General features: G+C 45.1%; 1 protein-coding gene across 1 annotated transcript in view; it reads left to right on the top strand.

Moving 5' to 3' along the window:
* The first annotated feature begins 3,899 nt into the window (after positions 1–3,899).
* The window catches only part of EPG5 (ectopic P-granules 5 autophagy tethering factor), a 59,557-nt gene continuing 45,579 nt past the window's right edge, over positions 3,900–17,877 (top strand). The window contains exons 1-7 of the mRNA XM_080363177.1: positions 3,900–3,984; positions 8,655–9,596; positions 12,228–12,471; positions 13,433–13,569; positions 14,147–14,254; positions 15,026–15,099; positions 17,401–17,509. Of these exons, the coding sequence (XP_080219303.1) occupies positions 3,931–3,984; positions 8,655–9,596; positions 12,228–12,471; positions 13,433–13,569; positions 14,147–14,254; positions 15,026–15,099; positions 17,401–17,509 (1,668 nt within the window). The 5' untranslated portion in view covers positions 3,900–3,930. The remainder of the gene's footprint in view (positions 3,985–8,654; positions 9,597–12,227; positions 12,472–13,432; positions 13,570–14,146; positions 14,255–15,025; positions 15,100–17,400; positions 17,510–17,877) is intronic.

The following is a 17,877-nucleotide window of genomic DNA, read 5'->3' as shown; positions in this document are numbered from 1 at the left end:
CAGCCACAGTAAGTACTCAGATTTAGTGCAGAAAGGATTTAATAGGAGATGCTGGAGCGAGTGGAGAGAAGGGAACGGAGCTGGGGAAGGGGCTGGAGCACAAGTGTGATGGGAGCGGCTGAGGGACCTGGGGGGTTCAGCTGGAGAACAGGAGCTGAGGGGACACAGGGACACACAGAAACGGCCTCAAGTTGCTCCAGCGGAGGTTGAGGTTGGATGTGGGGAACAATTTCTTCCCCAAAGGGCTGTGGGGCATTGGAACAGGCTGCCCAGGGCAGTGCTGGAGTCACCATCCCTGGAGGGGTTGAACAGACGCAAAGACGAGGTTCTTGGAGACATGGGTTAGTGCCAGGGCTGGGGTAATGGTTGGACTTGATGATCTTGGGCGTCTCTTCCAACCAAAGTGATCCCATGATTCTATGCAGCTATGCACAGGAGGCAGAGTGGAGAAAGAAAGGCCACTGGTTAAGGGATGACAGTTTGAGGTGACCAGCTGGGAGTGATGGTCCTGTCAGCCCTCCCATCACTTGTCTGAGCTGGAGCTGTGGTCTAGACACTGTTGATCCTGTTCTGTATGTTCTCCAGGCAGAAGACACTGTTGGTCTGGGCAGCGTGGCAGAGGTGGTGTTTCCAGTTATTCCCAGCCACACAGAGCTGAAGTGCTTCTCCGTTTTAAGAAAGTATTTGAGGACTCTGATAATTATTCATATATTCAGAAAGTGCCTGCTAAAATCCTGTGCCTTTGATCAACAAACTCCTTGGACGGATATCCCATCTTCACACTCTGTGGAAGAAAAGGAACATAAGAGATGGACCCAGATACAGGCTGGAACCTCCCACTCTCCAGATAACTGAGAAGTCATGTGTGCCAAGGGGATTGCTACATGATGCTTTGGGCACACTGGCTTGTGTTCAGGGCATATGTATCCCACTCAGATCTCAGGTTGCACCTCTGCTTGTTTCTAAAGTTTTTCATTAACGGTGATTAAACTTGTAATTTAGGTTTAATTTCGGTCACATCTCTCAGGGAACTTACTTTGAGGAGCACCAACAATTATACCATGTGCCTGGAACAGGTTGCCCAGAGAGAATCACAGAATGGTTGGGGTTGGAAGGGACCTTGAATATCATCTAGTTTCAACACCCCTGGCGGTGGTGGATGAACCGTCCCTGGAGACATCCCATCCCAGACCAGGCTATGAGCACCCTGGGCTGGTGGAGATGTCCCTGCTGATGGCAGGGGTGGCACTGGATGAGCTTTGAAGGTCCCTTTGACCCAAACCATCCTGTGATTCTATGTGCTCCAGGCTTGCTGGAAGCTGATTTGCATCTTGCCTGGTGCAGCAGTCTGCAGCAGAGCTACCTCGCGAGAGGCTGTACCACCACAAACCTGCTGGGAAGTCCCACGGCCTTGCTGATGATCTGAAGGAAGTCAGTCAGCTCCTCCAGCTGCCTCTCTGATGAGGGGCTTGCATATTTTTTAGGTTCATGGTATAGCTTTTCCCTGGTGGGCTCTGGAGACCCCGATTTGATTAACTTCTGGGAATCCTTGAACTTCGACTCATTCTGGCTCTGTAGGACCAGAAGTAAACTTAGCTACTACTGTTATGCTGGAGCCAAGAAACTCATCTTCTGACCAGGTCTCCTCAAAGTTTGTGCCCTTTTTGTTATTGAATGTATGATTATGGCCTTGATTCAGAAGCTCACATGCCTCTGTGCTGCTGGTCTCTCTGAAGTCCCTGTGTGCAGTGTTGCTTAACAGCTCCTCAGTGTCTAACGGCACTGGACATGGGGACAGGGGATATGGGGACCAGCACACAAACCTGTTGCCCGCTGACTTTGGAGCAACAGGAGTTGCTAGCTGCGTGATTTTCTTCAAGATGAATCTCCATGACTTCAGCGTGTGCCTAAGCCCACTGGTTCCTGAGGCTTTTACTGCGTTTCCTTGTGTGGAGAAGACCTCGGTGAGCTTTAACATCTGTCCTGCTGCGTTGAAGTGCACGTGTCAAGGAACCACTTGTCCTATTTTATTTCCGAATGACCACGTGTACAAATATTCTTCTGAAGGAGCCTGCTGTAGTCTTAGTTCTTTGAATACATATCTTAAAAATAAGTTTGAGACTCGTGTGCTGGATATGGTTGTGTTCACTCTCTCTTGGGGCTGAGGTTGGTACACCTTCAAAGCACCCTAGGATGGTTGGGTGGTATGAGTTTCCTCTCCTGGAAGGAAACCTACAAGAGCATATCTTTGCTCAGCTTCCAGTTCAGTATTTGCTCAGAACCAAGACAGTTGTGGGAGAAAACACCCCAAGGAAGTTCTGGCATAAGAACAAGTGCCACAGACCACAGGGCTGTCTCATAGGGCTGTCTCCCCTGCAAGAGTTATCTACTCTGCAATACAATGCACGGTTTCTTTATCGGTATTTTTCAGCTGACTGAGCACAATCGATGGCGTCAGGCTTTTCTGGACGCAGAGGTCCCCAGTGAGGCTGAAACTTGGCTCACACGTTCACAAAATGCACATAAGTTACCCCAAAATAAGGGTGCTGGTTCTGAACACACCAACTGTTTGAACAGACCTAAAGCCAAGCGCACTCTGTCTTGGAAGAGGAGCATCCAGACATGGAGCTACTAGGAAGCAAGACTGTGTGCCCATGAGTGCTGAAGTGGCTTTTTATCTTCAGTTCCTTCCCTTGTCTGGTTGTTTTCCAAGGTGCAGAAGGCTCTTGGCCTCCTCCCAAACATCTCTAGGAGGATCTGGTCTCCTCTCACATCCCTATAGAAGTTCCTGGTGTTAGGGACACTGGGTGCCCTCCAGGGAGAGACGACAAATGTCTTAATAAGACAAGTGCTTAAATAAGACAGAATAAGAAGAGGAATATGGATATGGACACCTTGCCTTCAGGCAGAGTCACAGGCAGCTCTCCCTTTTTGTTCCTGCAAGCCAACACATAATTTATCACATGAAAACAGCTCTATTGATACTCTGTCACTAACCCATGTCCCTAAGAACCTCATGTCCTTTAGCAGTGACCTTTAGCACTGGTGGCTCCCTGTACCCAAGGCCAGTCTTGCTAATGTGTTGGTGTCCAGCTAATGCAGCTGTGACAGCTGAGTAGCTGAACTGACCTGCACTCACCCTGTTGTTGACTCACCAGGTGATGACCTTAAATGGTTGGTGTAGAGGACCTCTTCTGAAATAGGATATCCTTATATTTAATTTTTTTTAAAGGATTTTTCTTACACATGGGCAAAAATAGTGTTATTTCTTGCATATTAAAATGTGCTCACTATACAGGGCTGATAGCAGTTTACAGTGTTCATAATGTTGCTTGGAAAGTCATTTACTGAAAACAGCAAATTGGTGCAAGGCTTGGAGGATATCAGATTATCATAGAAACATTTAGAATCATAGAATCATTTTGGTTGGAAAAGACCCTCAAGATCGTTGAGTCCAACCGTTAAGCGAACCCTGGCACTAACCCATGCCCCTGAGAACCTCATCTGTGTGTATTTCCAACCCCTCCAGGGATGGTGACTCCAGCACTGCCCTGGGCAGCCTGTTCCAACGCCCCACAGCCCTTTGGGGAAGAAATTGTTCCCCACATCCAACCTCAACCTCCCCTGGAGCAACTTGAGGCCGTTTCTGTGTGTCCCTGTGTCCCCTCAGCTCCTGTTCTCCAGCTGAACCCCCCAGGTCCCTCAGCCGCTCCCATCACACTTGTGCTCCAGCCCCTTCCCCAGCTCCGTTCCCTTCTCTCCACTCGCTCCATCAAATCCTTCCCGCACCAAACAAGCGGACGCGCCGCGACTCGGTTTGTCCCTCCGTACCTCCCGTACCGGCCGCGCTGCTGATTGGCCGCGATGGCGCGGGGGGCGGTTCCGCCCGCTCTGCCACCGCCCCGCCGGGCCGGGCCCGCAGCAGCGGGAATGGCCGAGGCCGTGAGGGGCCCCCGCCGGGCCCGCGACAAGTCCAGACCCAAGGTAGGGGGAGCCGGGCCGGGGGGAGCGCCTCAGGGTGTCGTTCCGCCGTCCCGGGGCGGGGGAGAGCGCTCGGGTCTGTCAGCGGCACTGAGGGGGATCCGGTGCGGGTGGGGTGCGTGTGACACCCCGCGGGACCTGGGTGAAGCGATCTGGGGCCGCTCCTTTGTTTTTGTGTGTTTGTGGTTGCTCTGGGCGGTGTTTCTGCCCGTTGTGTTTCAGGATGGGGTGAGGAGGGTGTTTTCCTAAACTAACTGTGCTTTTGTGAAGCGCTGTAACGAGGTTTAGAGTCATCGGCTGCCAGGGGACGGGTCAAAGGGTGTAAACAAAACCTTTATTGCTGCAGCTCTTGGCCTTCCCGAATAGCGCTGCGCAGCGAGGCGGCTGGAGCTGCCCCTGGGGAGCCCGTGCAGCTTATAGACATTTAGAAGTGTTTTGTTATAGTGTGGGATGGCAGTCCTTTTACACTGGGCCCTTGTGGCCAGGAAGCCAATGGTACCTGGGGTGGGTTAGAAGGGGGTGGTCAGTAGGTCCGAGAGGTTCTCCTGCCCCTCTGCTCTGCCCTGGGGAGACCACACCTGGAATCTTGTGTCCAGTTGTGGCCCCTCAGTTCCAGCAGGACAGGGAACTGCTGGAGAGAGTCCAGCGCAGCCACCAAGATGCTGAAGGAGTGGAGCATCTCCCGTGTGAGGAAAGGCTGAGGGAGCTGGGGCTCTGGGGCTGGACAAGAGGACACTGAGGGTTGACCTCATTCATGGTTATCGATATGGAAAGGGTGAGTGTCAGGAGGATGGAGCCAGGCTCTTCTCGGTGACAACCAATGATAGGACAAGGGGCAATGGGTACAAACTGGAACACAAAAAGTTCCACTTAAATTTGAGAAGAAACTTGTTTGGGGTGAGGGTGGCAGAGCCTGGCCCAGGCTGCCCAGGGGGGTTGTGGAGTCTCCTTCTGTGCAGACATTCCAACCCGCCTGGACACCTTCCTGTGTAACCTCATCTGGGTGTTCCTGCTCCATGGGGACGTTGCACTGGATGAGCTTTTAAAGTCCCTTCCATTCCCGACACTCTGTGATTCTGTGATTCCATCTCACATGTATCGGTTTGTCTTTGAAATGCTGAAAACATGACACGGTGTATAGCAAGCAATGCTGTTTCTTATTCAGTAGCTGGTGTTTTAGTTGTTAATATCACTGTTCCTGAGTTTTAATCCTCTTGTGAGTGCGTTCATTGCTCATAATGTTACTACCTACAGCTTTATGAGGGCTTGGTTTTCCTTGCAGCTGTGCTATGCGGAATTTCAGTAGCTTGTGCAAATGATTTGAGCTTAAATATCTCGCCTCACAGTTCAGTCAAGAAGGAAATGTTTCCCTTAATTGCTTAGGCTTTTTCATGTTGTAAACTGCAAGGCTGTGTGGTCCCAGTCCAATTTCAGACTCAGGAAGGTTCAAAAATGATTCCAAGAGTGAGATTAAGGCACAAATGAGGTCAGAGGCCGCCAAACATCCTTCTTTTATTTTTATGCCTAAAGATAGAGTAAATCTGTTTCTTTTTCACACCTAAAGCTAGAGCAACAGAAAAAAAAGAGGAGGAGAAATTAGGAGTAAAGTTAAGCAAGCATGCAAGAAGATAAGCAAGAGACAAGCAAGAGACAGTCACCGCCAGGGATCCAAATGTCCTCTCCTGTCAGGCAGCTCTCAGGTTGAAGTTGTGGCTTTCAAAGCCCTCTGAAAAGAAATTGATGAATTAATTGACCGTTGTTCTGTAAAATAAGAGGTAGATCTAAATGTCAAAACTCAAGGCAAGTAAAGACTGTAGGGAAAAGCGATCCCAGAAGAGTGCGTCACTGTTTTTGTTTTGATTCAGCCCCATGGCATGCGCAGGACAGTCAGGTCCTAGGGCTGCTCCTTAAGAGGATCGGTGATGACTCATAGATGACACTGGTAGCTCTTCAACAACATGTGTATGGTGACTCCAACAGCTCCTGTCTTTGCCCATCCATTCCAGGTGTAATTCACCGTGAAACAATTCGCTGGCAATGTCACGTGTGAGAATCCAGAATCCTTCAGTGTTACACATGACCTCTTCCTGGTATTTTTGTTGCTGTTACTATGCTCAACTCTGTTAATAGGCGGGAGTGTTTGAGGATGCAGTTTGTGGTCCAGTCACACTGAGGACTTTACAATTCCTGTGCCTCGGGAACCGCTGTGATTTATGGTTTATTTATGATAATCCTTTGAAAAGCTGAAATTCTGGGGAGCTGGGAGAAGGGCTGGCTCAGCCATGGAGCTGCCAAGTAAAGGAATGGATCCCAGGTCTTTCTGAAAATAGGAGCCCCAAAGCTGAGCTTGTTCAGCACCCGTAACACCAGAGTGATTCAAACACAGCAAGGTGGCAAAAACAGTTATCATGGAACTGGTGAAGATGAGGGTGTATGTTTGTGTGCATCTCACTGGGTTGCACTCAGTTACTGCAGAGGTGTTTCCTGAAAAAATAGCAAGTGTCTTTAGAGGTTGAGCTGTTGTTTACCGATGTCCTTGGAGAGTGGTTAGGCATGGGACAAGGCTTAGGAGCAGGTGTCATCTTTGACTTAAAGGCCAAACCTCGTATTAATTCAGAACCTCATTTCTCTCATCCTTTCTCAGATGAAATATCTGTTTTTTTTCCTCAGAAACTGAGAACTGAAAGGCGCTTCATAAATTTTAAACCCAAATATTTTATCTAACAGCGGTGTTTGGGAAAAACACAGAATGCTGCTGAAAGATAAAGGTAGTTTCGTCTGTACAAGAGCTGCAAGAGGGAACTTTGAGACTGTAGAGGGGAAAGGGCCAGCATGTGTTTGTAAAGTACGAGGATCAGTACACAGTTAAAAAAAATGATCTAGTGGTACAGTGTCCTGTGGAAATTACTGACTTGGAGTTATTTGTCATAAGATGTTTATTATAACAACAAGTCCTAGTTTAAAAAAGTGTGCTGATCTATTTTTAACCTGTCACCTGTAGCTTTAGTTAGGCTTGGAGTGTGCCAGAGCTGCTTTGTGATTACAAGTTTTAATATACTGGAAAACACAGCCTGAAAGCAAAGCCAGAGTATTGCCATTTTGTAAAGAAGCTGTGAACATATTTGAAGTAAAATTAGGCTTGAGATCAAGGTTAGCTTGGGCCTTGATTTGAGCTGTTTTCATATATGCCTTCTCAGAAGGCAAAGTCATGTCAGCTGCTTAGTGAAAGTGTGTGTGATACTGTCAGCATGTTTCCAAAACTATCATCTTTTCCCCAGTCCTGGATGAATATTGAGGTCTTTTCCTAATTTCAGATGTGTTCTTTATTATATTAATTTGAGTCATCCAAAACTGGAGCACTGTAACATAACTCTTCTCCGTTCTGCTCCTAATAAACTGGTAGGTATACACAATCTACAAATTGGCAAAACACATGGCCAATTTTTTGCTTTATAAATTGGCAAATGATTTACAAATTGACAAAATCTTTGTTGGTTTCCCACGCAGCATTATCTCCCACACTGTGCCTTGGGAGGGAGGCAAATTTACATCTTAGATGAGGTTTATGGGAGCTCTTTACCCCCAAACTGATCTCAGTTTAAAAATGGGCAATTGACTTACTACTTTGATGTCACCACTAAGTTTTTCTACATGTCTAGTGTGTAATGCCTAATGAAAATAGCTATTTCAGTAATTGTAAAGATGTTGTGATGGTTTGAAAATGTAATTATGGGGTGCATTCCAGACTGTTCTGCTCTGACTTTTTTTTTAATTATTCCATTCACTAAAGTATTTCTGTGTAAGTTAAGACAAATCACAAGATAACTTTTTTGTTTTTTGGTAATAGGGTGGAATCCATTGACTCTTTCTGGAAGTCATGATCCTGTTATTTTTTATTATTTAATACACTAATGAAACATTCTCTCCTGTACTATTTATAGCTTTTTACGTAGAAATGTTGAAACGTTGTTCAAGAACTAAGAAAATATACACTGATAGACAATCTTTAAAGGGCAGCTAAAGATCAAGGATCTGTTTGGTACCTTAGGTTTTTGCCTTAAATATTATGAAAATTACACAGAATCCCAGAATGTGAGGGATTGGAAGGGCCCTGTAAAGCTCATCCGGTGCAATCCCCCCATGGAGCAGGAACACCCAGATGAGGTTACACAGGAAGGTGTCCAGGCGGGTTGGAATGTCTGCACAGAAGGAGACTCCACAACCCCCCTGGGCAGCCTGGGCCAGGCTCTGACACCCTCACCAGGAAGAAGTTTCTTCTCAAATTTAAGTGGAACCCCTTGTGTTCCAGTTTGAACCCATTACCCCTTGTCCTATCACTGGCTGTCACCGAGAAGAGCCTGGCTCCATCCTCCTGACACTCACCCTTTATATAACTGTAAACATTAATGAGGTCACCCCTCAGTCTCCTCTTCTCCAAGCTCCAGAGCCCCAGCTCCCTCAGTCTTTCTTCATAAGGGAGATGCTCCACTCCCTTAATCATCTTTGTTGCCCTGTGCTGGACTCTCTCCGGCAGTTCACTGTCCTTTGTTAAGAGTGGTTTTTGGAGTCGTGTTGTTGACAAATACTAGTTTTGGTGGCGGTGGGAATTGGGATGTGAGAGGGAGAGACTCACTTGGTAGTGACATTCTGTTATTATTTTTTTTTTCCCTTAGGAAAAAAAGAAAAAAAGTAGGGAGGAGTCCCGAGTACAAGAGCCTGATGATGTCTTCCTCCCTCCCGTGCCAGAAGTGTCTTCTCAAGCCAGTAAAGCACAGGTGGAGCATCCTGGAGAATTTACAGAAATTTGTCTCAGTGATGAAGTAGAGGATGGAAAAACTGTAAACGATGTGTGCGACGTCCCCCAGAGTGGTTTACCTTCAGCAAATCAAGGATCTTCAACAGTAACTCTAGAGCCCACCACAGATACAAAAGAGCTCAAAGCTGATCCTTCCCATGAGGAATGTGGGAAAGATATTGAGAAGAGTGCGAGAAGTAAGTTGGACGAACTTCACGGACCTGTGGAGGTGGTTGCAAGCGGATCAGGAAACTCAGATTTGCTGAGTAGCACGTTTCATTCCAGTGCTGCTGGCTCCCAGACAGTGGTGGGCTTTGTACGGGACAAAGGAACTGAAAACATACAAGATGTTAAAAATCCTCTTGTTCGTTCTTCCGAGAGGCTTCCTTTTAGTATCTCACAGCTCTCTTTGGAGAAATCCAAAACATGTATTCAGCATTCTGGTTTGAAACCAGTTTATCCAGACTTGTCGGCTGAATTGTCCCGTGAGAGACCAACCGTAATAGCAGTTAAACCGCTGTCGCACAATGAAAGGCTTTATCCAGAGCTCCCAACCGAACCAGAACTGGTGCCATTTACCAGAGAGCAGCTGAAAATTTTTGAGCCGTGTTCATGGTTGGAGAATGTTGACTCCTATGCAGAAGAATTCGCAAGCATTGCTCATCAGGACAGGCATGAATTTTACGAACTGCTCCTCAACTACCTGCGCTGCAGGAAGCAGCTGTTGCTGGCTGAGGCAGAGCTGCAGGCTATGACAGCTGACTGTCAAAACTTTAAGGGAAGATTGTGGACATTTAAAGAAGAACAGAAAACTGTGCAGGTGCTGTTGCAGACTCTAATTTTGAACCCAAACTATTTGGATGTCATTCCACACATTAATTTTACTTGCTGTTGAGTTTACTGTATTTAATATGTTTTGTTTTTGTTTTTTTTCTAAAAAAGATGCTTGCCTTTGCTTTCTGTCTCTCCGCTGACCCCTGGTACTTCAGGCAATCATTCCATTGAGATCTAAGACATTTTGTTGTTTGATTTTTGAACTCTGATGAGTGTAGGGTAACGGGATCTCTGTTAGTGATCTCGTGAAATTAAGAATGAGCTGCGTACAGCTGGTTCTGCCTGTAGGGCTGGTGAAGTTTGTGCCGCTTCACTTCAGGTAGATGCAGGGGATGTGCGGTGGAGTAGGACTTCAGAATGATGATAGCGGTGATGTCCCATCTGGCCTGCTGCCCGTAGTGACAGTTTTTGGTGACATCATTCCTGCTGTCACAGGTGGCAGCTGCAGAGGAGCTAGAGTCACGCTCGTGGGTGACCCTGCTGCTCAAAGCACAGGGAGTGCAAGGTCCATAAATTTTGGACTCCGGACATTTTGTAGCTCTGTGGTTATAGCTGCTTCCAGGGTGGTCATGGTACTCTGCAGCATTTATGTCTGCAAACCAGAAGTGACTGGGGAGCTCTTTGGTTCACACATCACAAAAATTTTGCCTCAAAATCATTATGTGTAACTGATTTTTGGAGCTGGACATTACAGTGGGAGTGAATGAAATTGTACTGGTGCTCTGATTTGTTTATACCCAACACATCATCAAAACTGTCCAGGAGTGATCAGTATAATACCTGTGTATGTGGTGGCTTTTCATGTTGTTTCTGTAAGTGCAGTGCCTCTCCTCAGAATCACAGAATCACAGAATCGACTGGGTTGGAAAAGACCTCAGAGATCATCGAGTCCAGCCCTTGCTCCAACTCCAGTCTGTTTACTAGATCATGGCACTAAGTGCCATGTCCAACCTCACTTTAAAAACCTCCAGGGACGGTGAGTCCAGCACCTCCCTGGGCAGCCGTTCCAATGCCTGACCGCTCTCTCGGTAAAGAATTTCTTTCTAATATCCAGCCTAAATTTCCCCTGGCAGAGTTGAAGCCCATGCCCCCTTGTCCTATTGCTGATGCCTGGGAGAAGAGACCAATCTCCACCTGGCTAGAACTGCCCTTCAGGTAGTTCTAGAGAGTGCTGAGCTCACCTCCGAGCCTCCTCTTCTCCAGACTAACCAAGCCCAGCTCCCTCAGCCTCTCCACATAGGGCTTGTGCTCAAGTCCCTTCCCCAGTCTTGTTGCTCTTCTCTGGACCCGCTCCAGCACTTCAATCTCGTTCCTGAGCTGAGGGGCCTAGAACTGAACACAATACTCCAGGTGTGGCCTCCTCAATGCAGAGCACAGGGGAAGGATCACTGCCCTTGTCCTGCTGACTACGCTATTTTTGATACAGGACAGGATCCCATTGGCCTTCTTGGCCACCTGGGCACACTGTTGGCTCCTGTTGAGCTTCCTGTCAATTAGTCCCCCAGGTCCCTTTCTGCCTGGCTGCTCTCTAGCCACTCTGTGCCCAGCCTGGAGCGCTGCAGGGGTTGTTGTGGCCAAAGGGCAGGACCCGCCACTTGGCCTTATTGAACTTCATCCCATTGGAATCAGCCCATTTTTCCAGTCCTGCAGAGTTCCTTGGAGTTGAGATGCTAGAGACATCCACTGAACAGATTTGAATCTTTTCCTTTTTACTAGGGAATAACACTGAACCTCACTGGACTCTCATTTTTGTGTTGATCGCTTTCTACACTGAAAGTGATTTTGTTTTCACTTTCTTATCCCCACTGGGCCTCATACAGTTGGCTAAGTTTGCTGCTTGTTTTTTTCCATTCCAATTCACTATGTATTTATTCTATGTCCGGAATAGTTGTTAGCTTTATACCAATTTAAAATTCTCATGCCAATTTAAAATTCTTACACTACTCATTTAGGAAATACAGGGTTACTTTAAAGCTAAGCTTCCAAAGTGCTGGCTCTGAAGCATGTTTTCTGGTTGCATAAAAGAATTAACAGAAATGTTATGTATTGTGCTTTTCTTGTGCTGAAGAATTAGAGATAGGACAGACAAAGACTGACGTCAGCTTTTAATTCCATTTTAGGAGAAAGTTAGAGTGCAGTTCATTTCTGAAAATTTTAAATGTACAGTGGAGAATTGTTAAAAATACTCAGTTCTGGGAGTTTAGAAGAATATTTATCTTGTTTTGGTACGTCTTAGCTTTAAAATAGCAGACCCAAATATTTATCAAGTCTATAAACTGAGAAGCAGTTGCACTGGCTGGGAGTAGGGAGATCTGATTTTGTTATGTCTGTCAGTGATATAAACAAGTCAGTCATACCTATTTCTATGTCAGAGTTATTGAGGTTTTACAGAGTAATTTTTTTCAGAAGTCAGGGATATGATTCTTCAGTAATCAGCAGTTTTAAGAAGTATGGAAGATGTTCTGTCATGTTTGTCTTTTCCACGTGTGAAGGGACCCCTTTTATGAAAGCTTTGAAATCTGTTGATGGGATGGTTATGTCAAGGTTAATTTCTATAAGCATCCTTGACCCAGCAAAATGACAAACCACTTAAATAAGATAATTGCTTTCTTTTCAGGGTGTCTGTGCCGATCAGTGCAAAGTGACAGGTCACCATCGCTACCAGACAGTGGAGCTGAATGAAGGTGTGTTAGGGGAACTCAAAAAGCTGTTTGAAGCCAAAGCGGAGCACGTCCATCAGACACTGGCGCTGCACTCGTACACTTCGGTGCTGTCCCGGTTGCAGGTGGAGTCGTATGTCTACAGGTTGCTCAGCAGCTCGTCCCTGCTGAGATCGGTGGCTCTTCAGCAGCAAGAACAAGGTGTGTTGATGGTCTAGACCGCTCACCAGGATGTTTAGGGTGCCCAGCACCCTGTTTACCTGCAGTTTTGGAGGCTTGTGGTGGAATTTGTATACTGGAATATTTGTCTTCTGGTACTAAAACCTGATGGTCTTATGTGGGGATCAGTGAAACTTGTTTCTTGCAAGGAAAGTCTCCAACTCTCTTAACTTGTTCACCCAGAGTGGAAGCTGAATGCAGGGGTACCTTCTTCTGTCTAAGCCTCATAGTGTCACAGAATCACAGAATGTTAGGGATTGAAAGGGACCTCGAAAGACCATCTAGTCCAGTCCCCCTGCTGGAGCAGGAACACCCAGATGAGGTTACACAGGAGTGTCACTGATTACTGTAGAGGAACACTGGGTGGGAAGGGACACCTGGACTGCAACCCATTGTTGTCAAGGCAATGTATACTACAGTTCCTTTTCCAAATTGGTTATGCACAATTCTATAACCAGTGGGATATTTTTCCTGTTTTACTTCCTCTCATAAGGCCGTTTGAAATCTCACAGCTTTAAAACTTAGAAATCTTTTTTTTGTTTTCATGCTAAGTGTGTTACTTATTTGGATTTGGGCCAATATGATATTTAGCTGAAGTGTTCCCCCCACTCTGGATATTTGCCCTTTCTGGTCCTCCTCCTTTTACCCCCCCAACTTCCAGGTAGTTTGTATGGATAGTAAATGATGGTTCTTAAAAGGTCTTCCTTCAACATAAACTTTTTATGAGAGTACCAATAGTTTGTTGTTCTTGTAATTAAGACCCAGTGCTTAATTATAAGATTAAATAAAGAAGTGTTCTTTGTCCCATTTAGCAAGCAACTGTGTTGAAATATCTCAGTATCTGCAGAAACAGAGAGCAAGCTTTCTATATATCCCCGAAACCACTACTTGTCACTCTGAGAACTGCTCGTCAAAGCTCCTTAATTCTGTTTTTAATTTACAGTTTCAAAGCAGTCAGAAAATCTTTCTTCAGACTTGGGCCAGCTGAAGGAATGTATCAGCGTCCTTTTCAGTTTCACTCGCAGAGTTATCGAAGATCCTCAGTTTAAGAGTGACCTTCTCCTGTGGCTGCAGAAACTGGTGAGGAGGGAGTAAGCATGGATATATGGGTTTCATCTGACATATGAGATGAATTCGGGACTGATTTCTGAAACCGTTACTGTTCCTGTTGCTGTCCCACATGCAGTGTTGGTTATTTTTTTTTATTTTGTTCTGCTTGAGGAATAGAATCTGCTAGTGACTCTTTAGAATGAATGCCCTTGTCTAATGAAGTCAATGGAGGTCAGCAGCATTAATGAGGACTGGCACCTGAGCAGCCAACAATGCTCCAAGTGGACTTAACACTCAATATTCATTATGTTTTTACTTACTTTGAAAGCAAAGCTGTGCAGACTTCTCATTTTTGAAAAACTTCTTGCTGATATCTAAATAAATTGCTTTGTAATGCAATCGTAAGGTAATTAATTTTTCTACACCAAAGAAAACAGCTTTTGGCTCATAAGTCACGCAAGCTGACTTTTAAGTATTGTTCTCCTATAACTTGCTCTGAAAGGCAAGTTTGAGGTTTGCTAGAAAGCATGGGAAGAGAAATGAAAGAACGGTATTACGCTAGTCAGCAAGACTATTGCTTACACGTTTCCAATATACTTTGCTTTAGGTGTCTGTGTTGCAAAGAATTGGCTGTCCAGGTGACCATCTTTTCATCTTCAACCACATCCTTCGGTGTCCAGCTGGGATCAGTGAGTGGGCTTGTCCGTTTGTTCAGGTGTGAATGTTTGGTTTTTTATTGTCAGAAAGTGGAAGTGGGGGTGGAATGGGTAGGAGAATGTCTTGTGCCTCGTCAGTCCCTCCTGACTGACACCGTGTTTCCAGGTGTGTGGAATCGTGGTACCAGGGAGAGGTTTTAGTCAAGGGATATATTTACCCGTCTTAACCCAACCATTTTTATTTCCTGCATGTTGAAGTGTGGCCTGTTTACATGGAAAGTTCATTAATTAGCTAATTTCATGGGCAAGGGAAAGGGTTTCTACTTTGCATAGGTCAAAGGGAGAGCAGATATCCAAAAGCACCAGGGTGTTCTTGCAAAGAATATTTTTGCTCCTCCAAGAGGGGAAGATGTTTCAAATCTAGCTGTAGGAAAAGGATTGCCATTACACCAACTGGGGAAGGCAAATAATGAAATAAAAGGATAGAACAGAACCACAGTATCATTTAAGTTGAAAAAGACCCTTGAGACCATCAAATCCAACCATTAACCTAAAGTGGCAGCATCCTGACTTCCCCTGTGCTGTGTGCGGAGTGCATTTTTTTCCTCCTTTAATTTCTCTAAGTACTTATTTTTTTTTGAAAACTCCCAATATTTTACCATATCAATATGTTTGCTAGGGTGTGGGTACTGTTTTTTATGGCTACTTTTTAGTGTGAACAAAAAACTAGTGAAAAATGTGAAACTCAGAATTTTAATTTCTCTGATAAAACGACTTTATTCTCTCTTTTACTTATTTAGATTTACCTAGATTATTGCATTTAATTTCAGATCAAAGTCTTGGATAACCCATCAGGTGTCTTTCATTTCATGCAATCTCTTGCCTTGCTTATGTCTCCTGTCAAGTAAGTATGGGTATAACTTTAAAAATCTATTATGATTATTTAAGAGTAGAAAACATGACACCAGATCTACTTGTAAAAGCCTGAAAGTTCATTTCAGGAAAAGTCATAAAAACAGAGACAAACAAGTGATTCACAGTTTAAATTCAGACTCTTTTTACTCATTCATCTTTAGATACAACCTTGGCAGTATGTTCTTCTACTGTGCTTGCCTTCAGCTGTCAAATAGCTTGTGACAACTGAGATACCCATGTTTTGTTGCTGTGAATTCTGAGAGTTTTTGCCTTTTGGGGTGGTCTGTTTGTTCCACTGTCTCTGCAACAGAAGCCCTTGAGTAAAGGGTTTGCTAAGTTGATGTATACGCTGGTTGTGCTTTATTTTTTTCATCCTTTTTTATCTAGAAGGAATACGTGGTGCTTAGAGAAGCTAGTTAATATAATCAATCGTGATTCAAAACTGTTATGTACTTCAGTTAAAATATACAGCTTGGCTCCCTCACTGTCCAGATTTTAATGTCAGACAATCAAACTGCTGATATTTAGGGCTGTCACTGTGATCTTTATCAATAGTCTGACCCCGAGTTAAGTGTGAGTCCTATTTATTGGACTATATTATTTGAAAGGATTTTGTTTTTACATTTCCTGTGCACAGCTGCTTGGGGAACCAAGTGTATCCTGAGGGTTTGCCTACTGCCAGTGCATTTTGGTGCTTGTGTTTGGGACAAGGAATAATTCACATTGTAGGGAGTGGCACTCTCAGTTGATAGAACACCCATGGTAGCTGTACTTTCTGTTAAAAGAGCTGGTGCTTCTCTGTTACAGCCGCTGCGTGTCATGAACAAGTCAGAATTCTGAATTTGGTTTGTGAAATCAGTATCTTAAAACTTGGATTTCACTTGCACTATATTTGTGTTATCAGAGTATAAATTCAAGTTGATCAGGAGGGTGATACTGTGCTGGAATTTTCTGGCACTGTGTGCAGAGTTCTACCAGAACATTTCTGGTTAGAAGGAAGTTGCATGTTATGATTTCAACTTTTTATACAACCTCTCTGTATATTCGTTTAACTTGCTAGTATAGGTCTGAACAACTAAGGATTTGTACGATACAGAGTCTGAAAACTAGTGTCTCAGACTCAAGGTGGCCTAATACATTGAACTGGAGCTGGCTTGATTTGAGGCAACCCTTTCCTGCAAGGCCTTTAGCACTGACCTTTAGCACTGGTGGCTCCCTGTACCCAAGGCCAGTCTGGCTAATGTGTTGGTGTCCAGCTAATGCAGCTGTGACAGCTGAGTAGCTGAACTGACCTGCACTCACCCTGTTGTTGACTCACCAGGTGATGACCTTAAATGGTTGGTGTAGAGGACCTCTTCTGAAATATGACATCCTTATTTTGATTTTTTTTTTTTTTTAAGGATTTTTCATGCACATGGGCAAGAATAGTGTTGTTTCTTGCATATATAAATGTGCTCACTATACAGGGCTGATAGCAGTTTACGTTGTTCATAATGTTGCTTGGAAGATCATTTACTGAAAACAGCAAATTGGTGCAAGGCTTGGAGGATATCAGATAATCATAGAAACATCTAGAATCATAGAATCATTTTGGTTGGAAGAGACCCTCAAGATCGTTGAGTCCAACCGTTAAGCAAACCCTGGCACTAACCCATGTCTCCAAGAACCTCGTCTTCATGTCTGTTCAACCCCTCCAGGGATGGTGACTCCAGCACTGCCCTGGGCAGCCTGTTCCAATGCCCCACAGCCCTTTGGGGAAGAAATTGTTCCCAGATCCAACCTCAACCTCCCCTGGCACAACTTGAGGCCGTTTCTTTGTGTCCCTGTGTCCCCTCAGCTCCTGTTCTCCAGCTGAACCCCCCAGGTCCCTCAGCCGCTCCCATCACACTTGTGCTCCAGCCCCTTCCCCAGCTCCGTTCCCTTCTCTCCACTCTCTCCAGCATCTCAAGGCCTTTCTTGGTGTGAGGGGCCCAAAACTACCTCCAGCATTCGCGGTTTGGCCTCCCCGGTGCCCAGCACAGGGATGGTCACTGCCCTGGGCCTGCTGGCCACACCAGTGCTGGTACCAGCCAGGATGCTGGTGGCCTCTGGGCCACCTGGGCACATGCTGGCTCATGTTCAGCCATTGTCACCAACCCCTCCAGGTCCTTTTCTGCCAGGCAACTTTCTGACATGCTTGTTAATTTCTTGTCCTTGCATTTGATTTTTATATATCTTAACTATAAGATGACAATTCGGAGTTTTTAATTTTCTGATTTTTTGTAAACTTGATAATTTCTCTTTAAATCAGAAATCGGGTTGACTTCATGTGCCATATGAAACCAAGTGAAAGGAAAAGTTCCTCTTCATCTGGGAAAGAATCTGGAAACTGGACCCTGGTGGATGAAGGGGGAGAAGAGGTACAGCAAAGGGCTTATTTTTTCTTTTTTCCCTTTATACTTTTTGCTCAAGGTTATTGTATTGTTTTTGTGAAATGGAAAAAAACAACCCTGTTGTTCAGTTAAAATGCATAATATGAAACTCACTTCTATTTTACTTTTCTTCTATCTCTGTGATACAACTGTAGATAGTGGAGCTTCCAAGGGTGAGTATTAGCAAGTGGAATTTAAACATTTCAACTGTTGCGTGCAAAAGGTACATGGAAATAGTTATATGTTTGAATAGGTGCTTCCCTTCAGAAACTGGTTGGACTAACCTAGTCCTGTTTCCTGCTGCTGAGGGCTTTTGTGTAGAAACACAGACAGAATTGGAATTCAGGAGGTTGTGT

Source organism: Nesoenas mayeri (assembly GCF_963082525.1).
Source record: "Nesoenas mayeri genome assembly, chromosome: Z".
Classification (NCBI taxonomy): domain Eukaryota; kingdom Metazoa; phylum Chordata; class Aves; order Columbiformes; family Columbidae; genus Nesoenas; species Nesoenas mayeri.
Note: the sequence above shows the minus strand (reverse complement) of the source record. Positions and strands in the feature narration are given on the sequence as shown.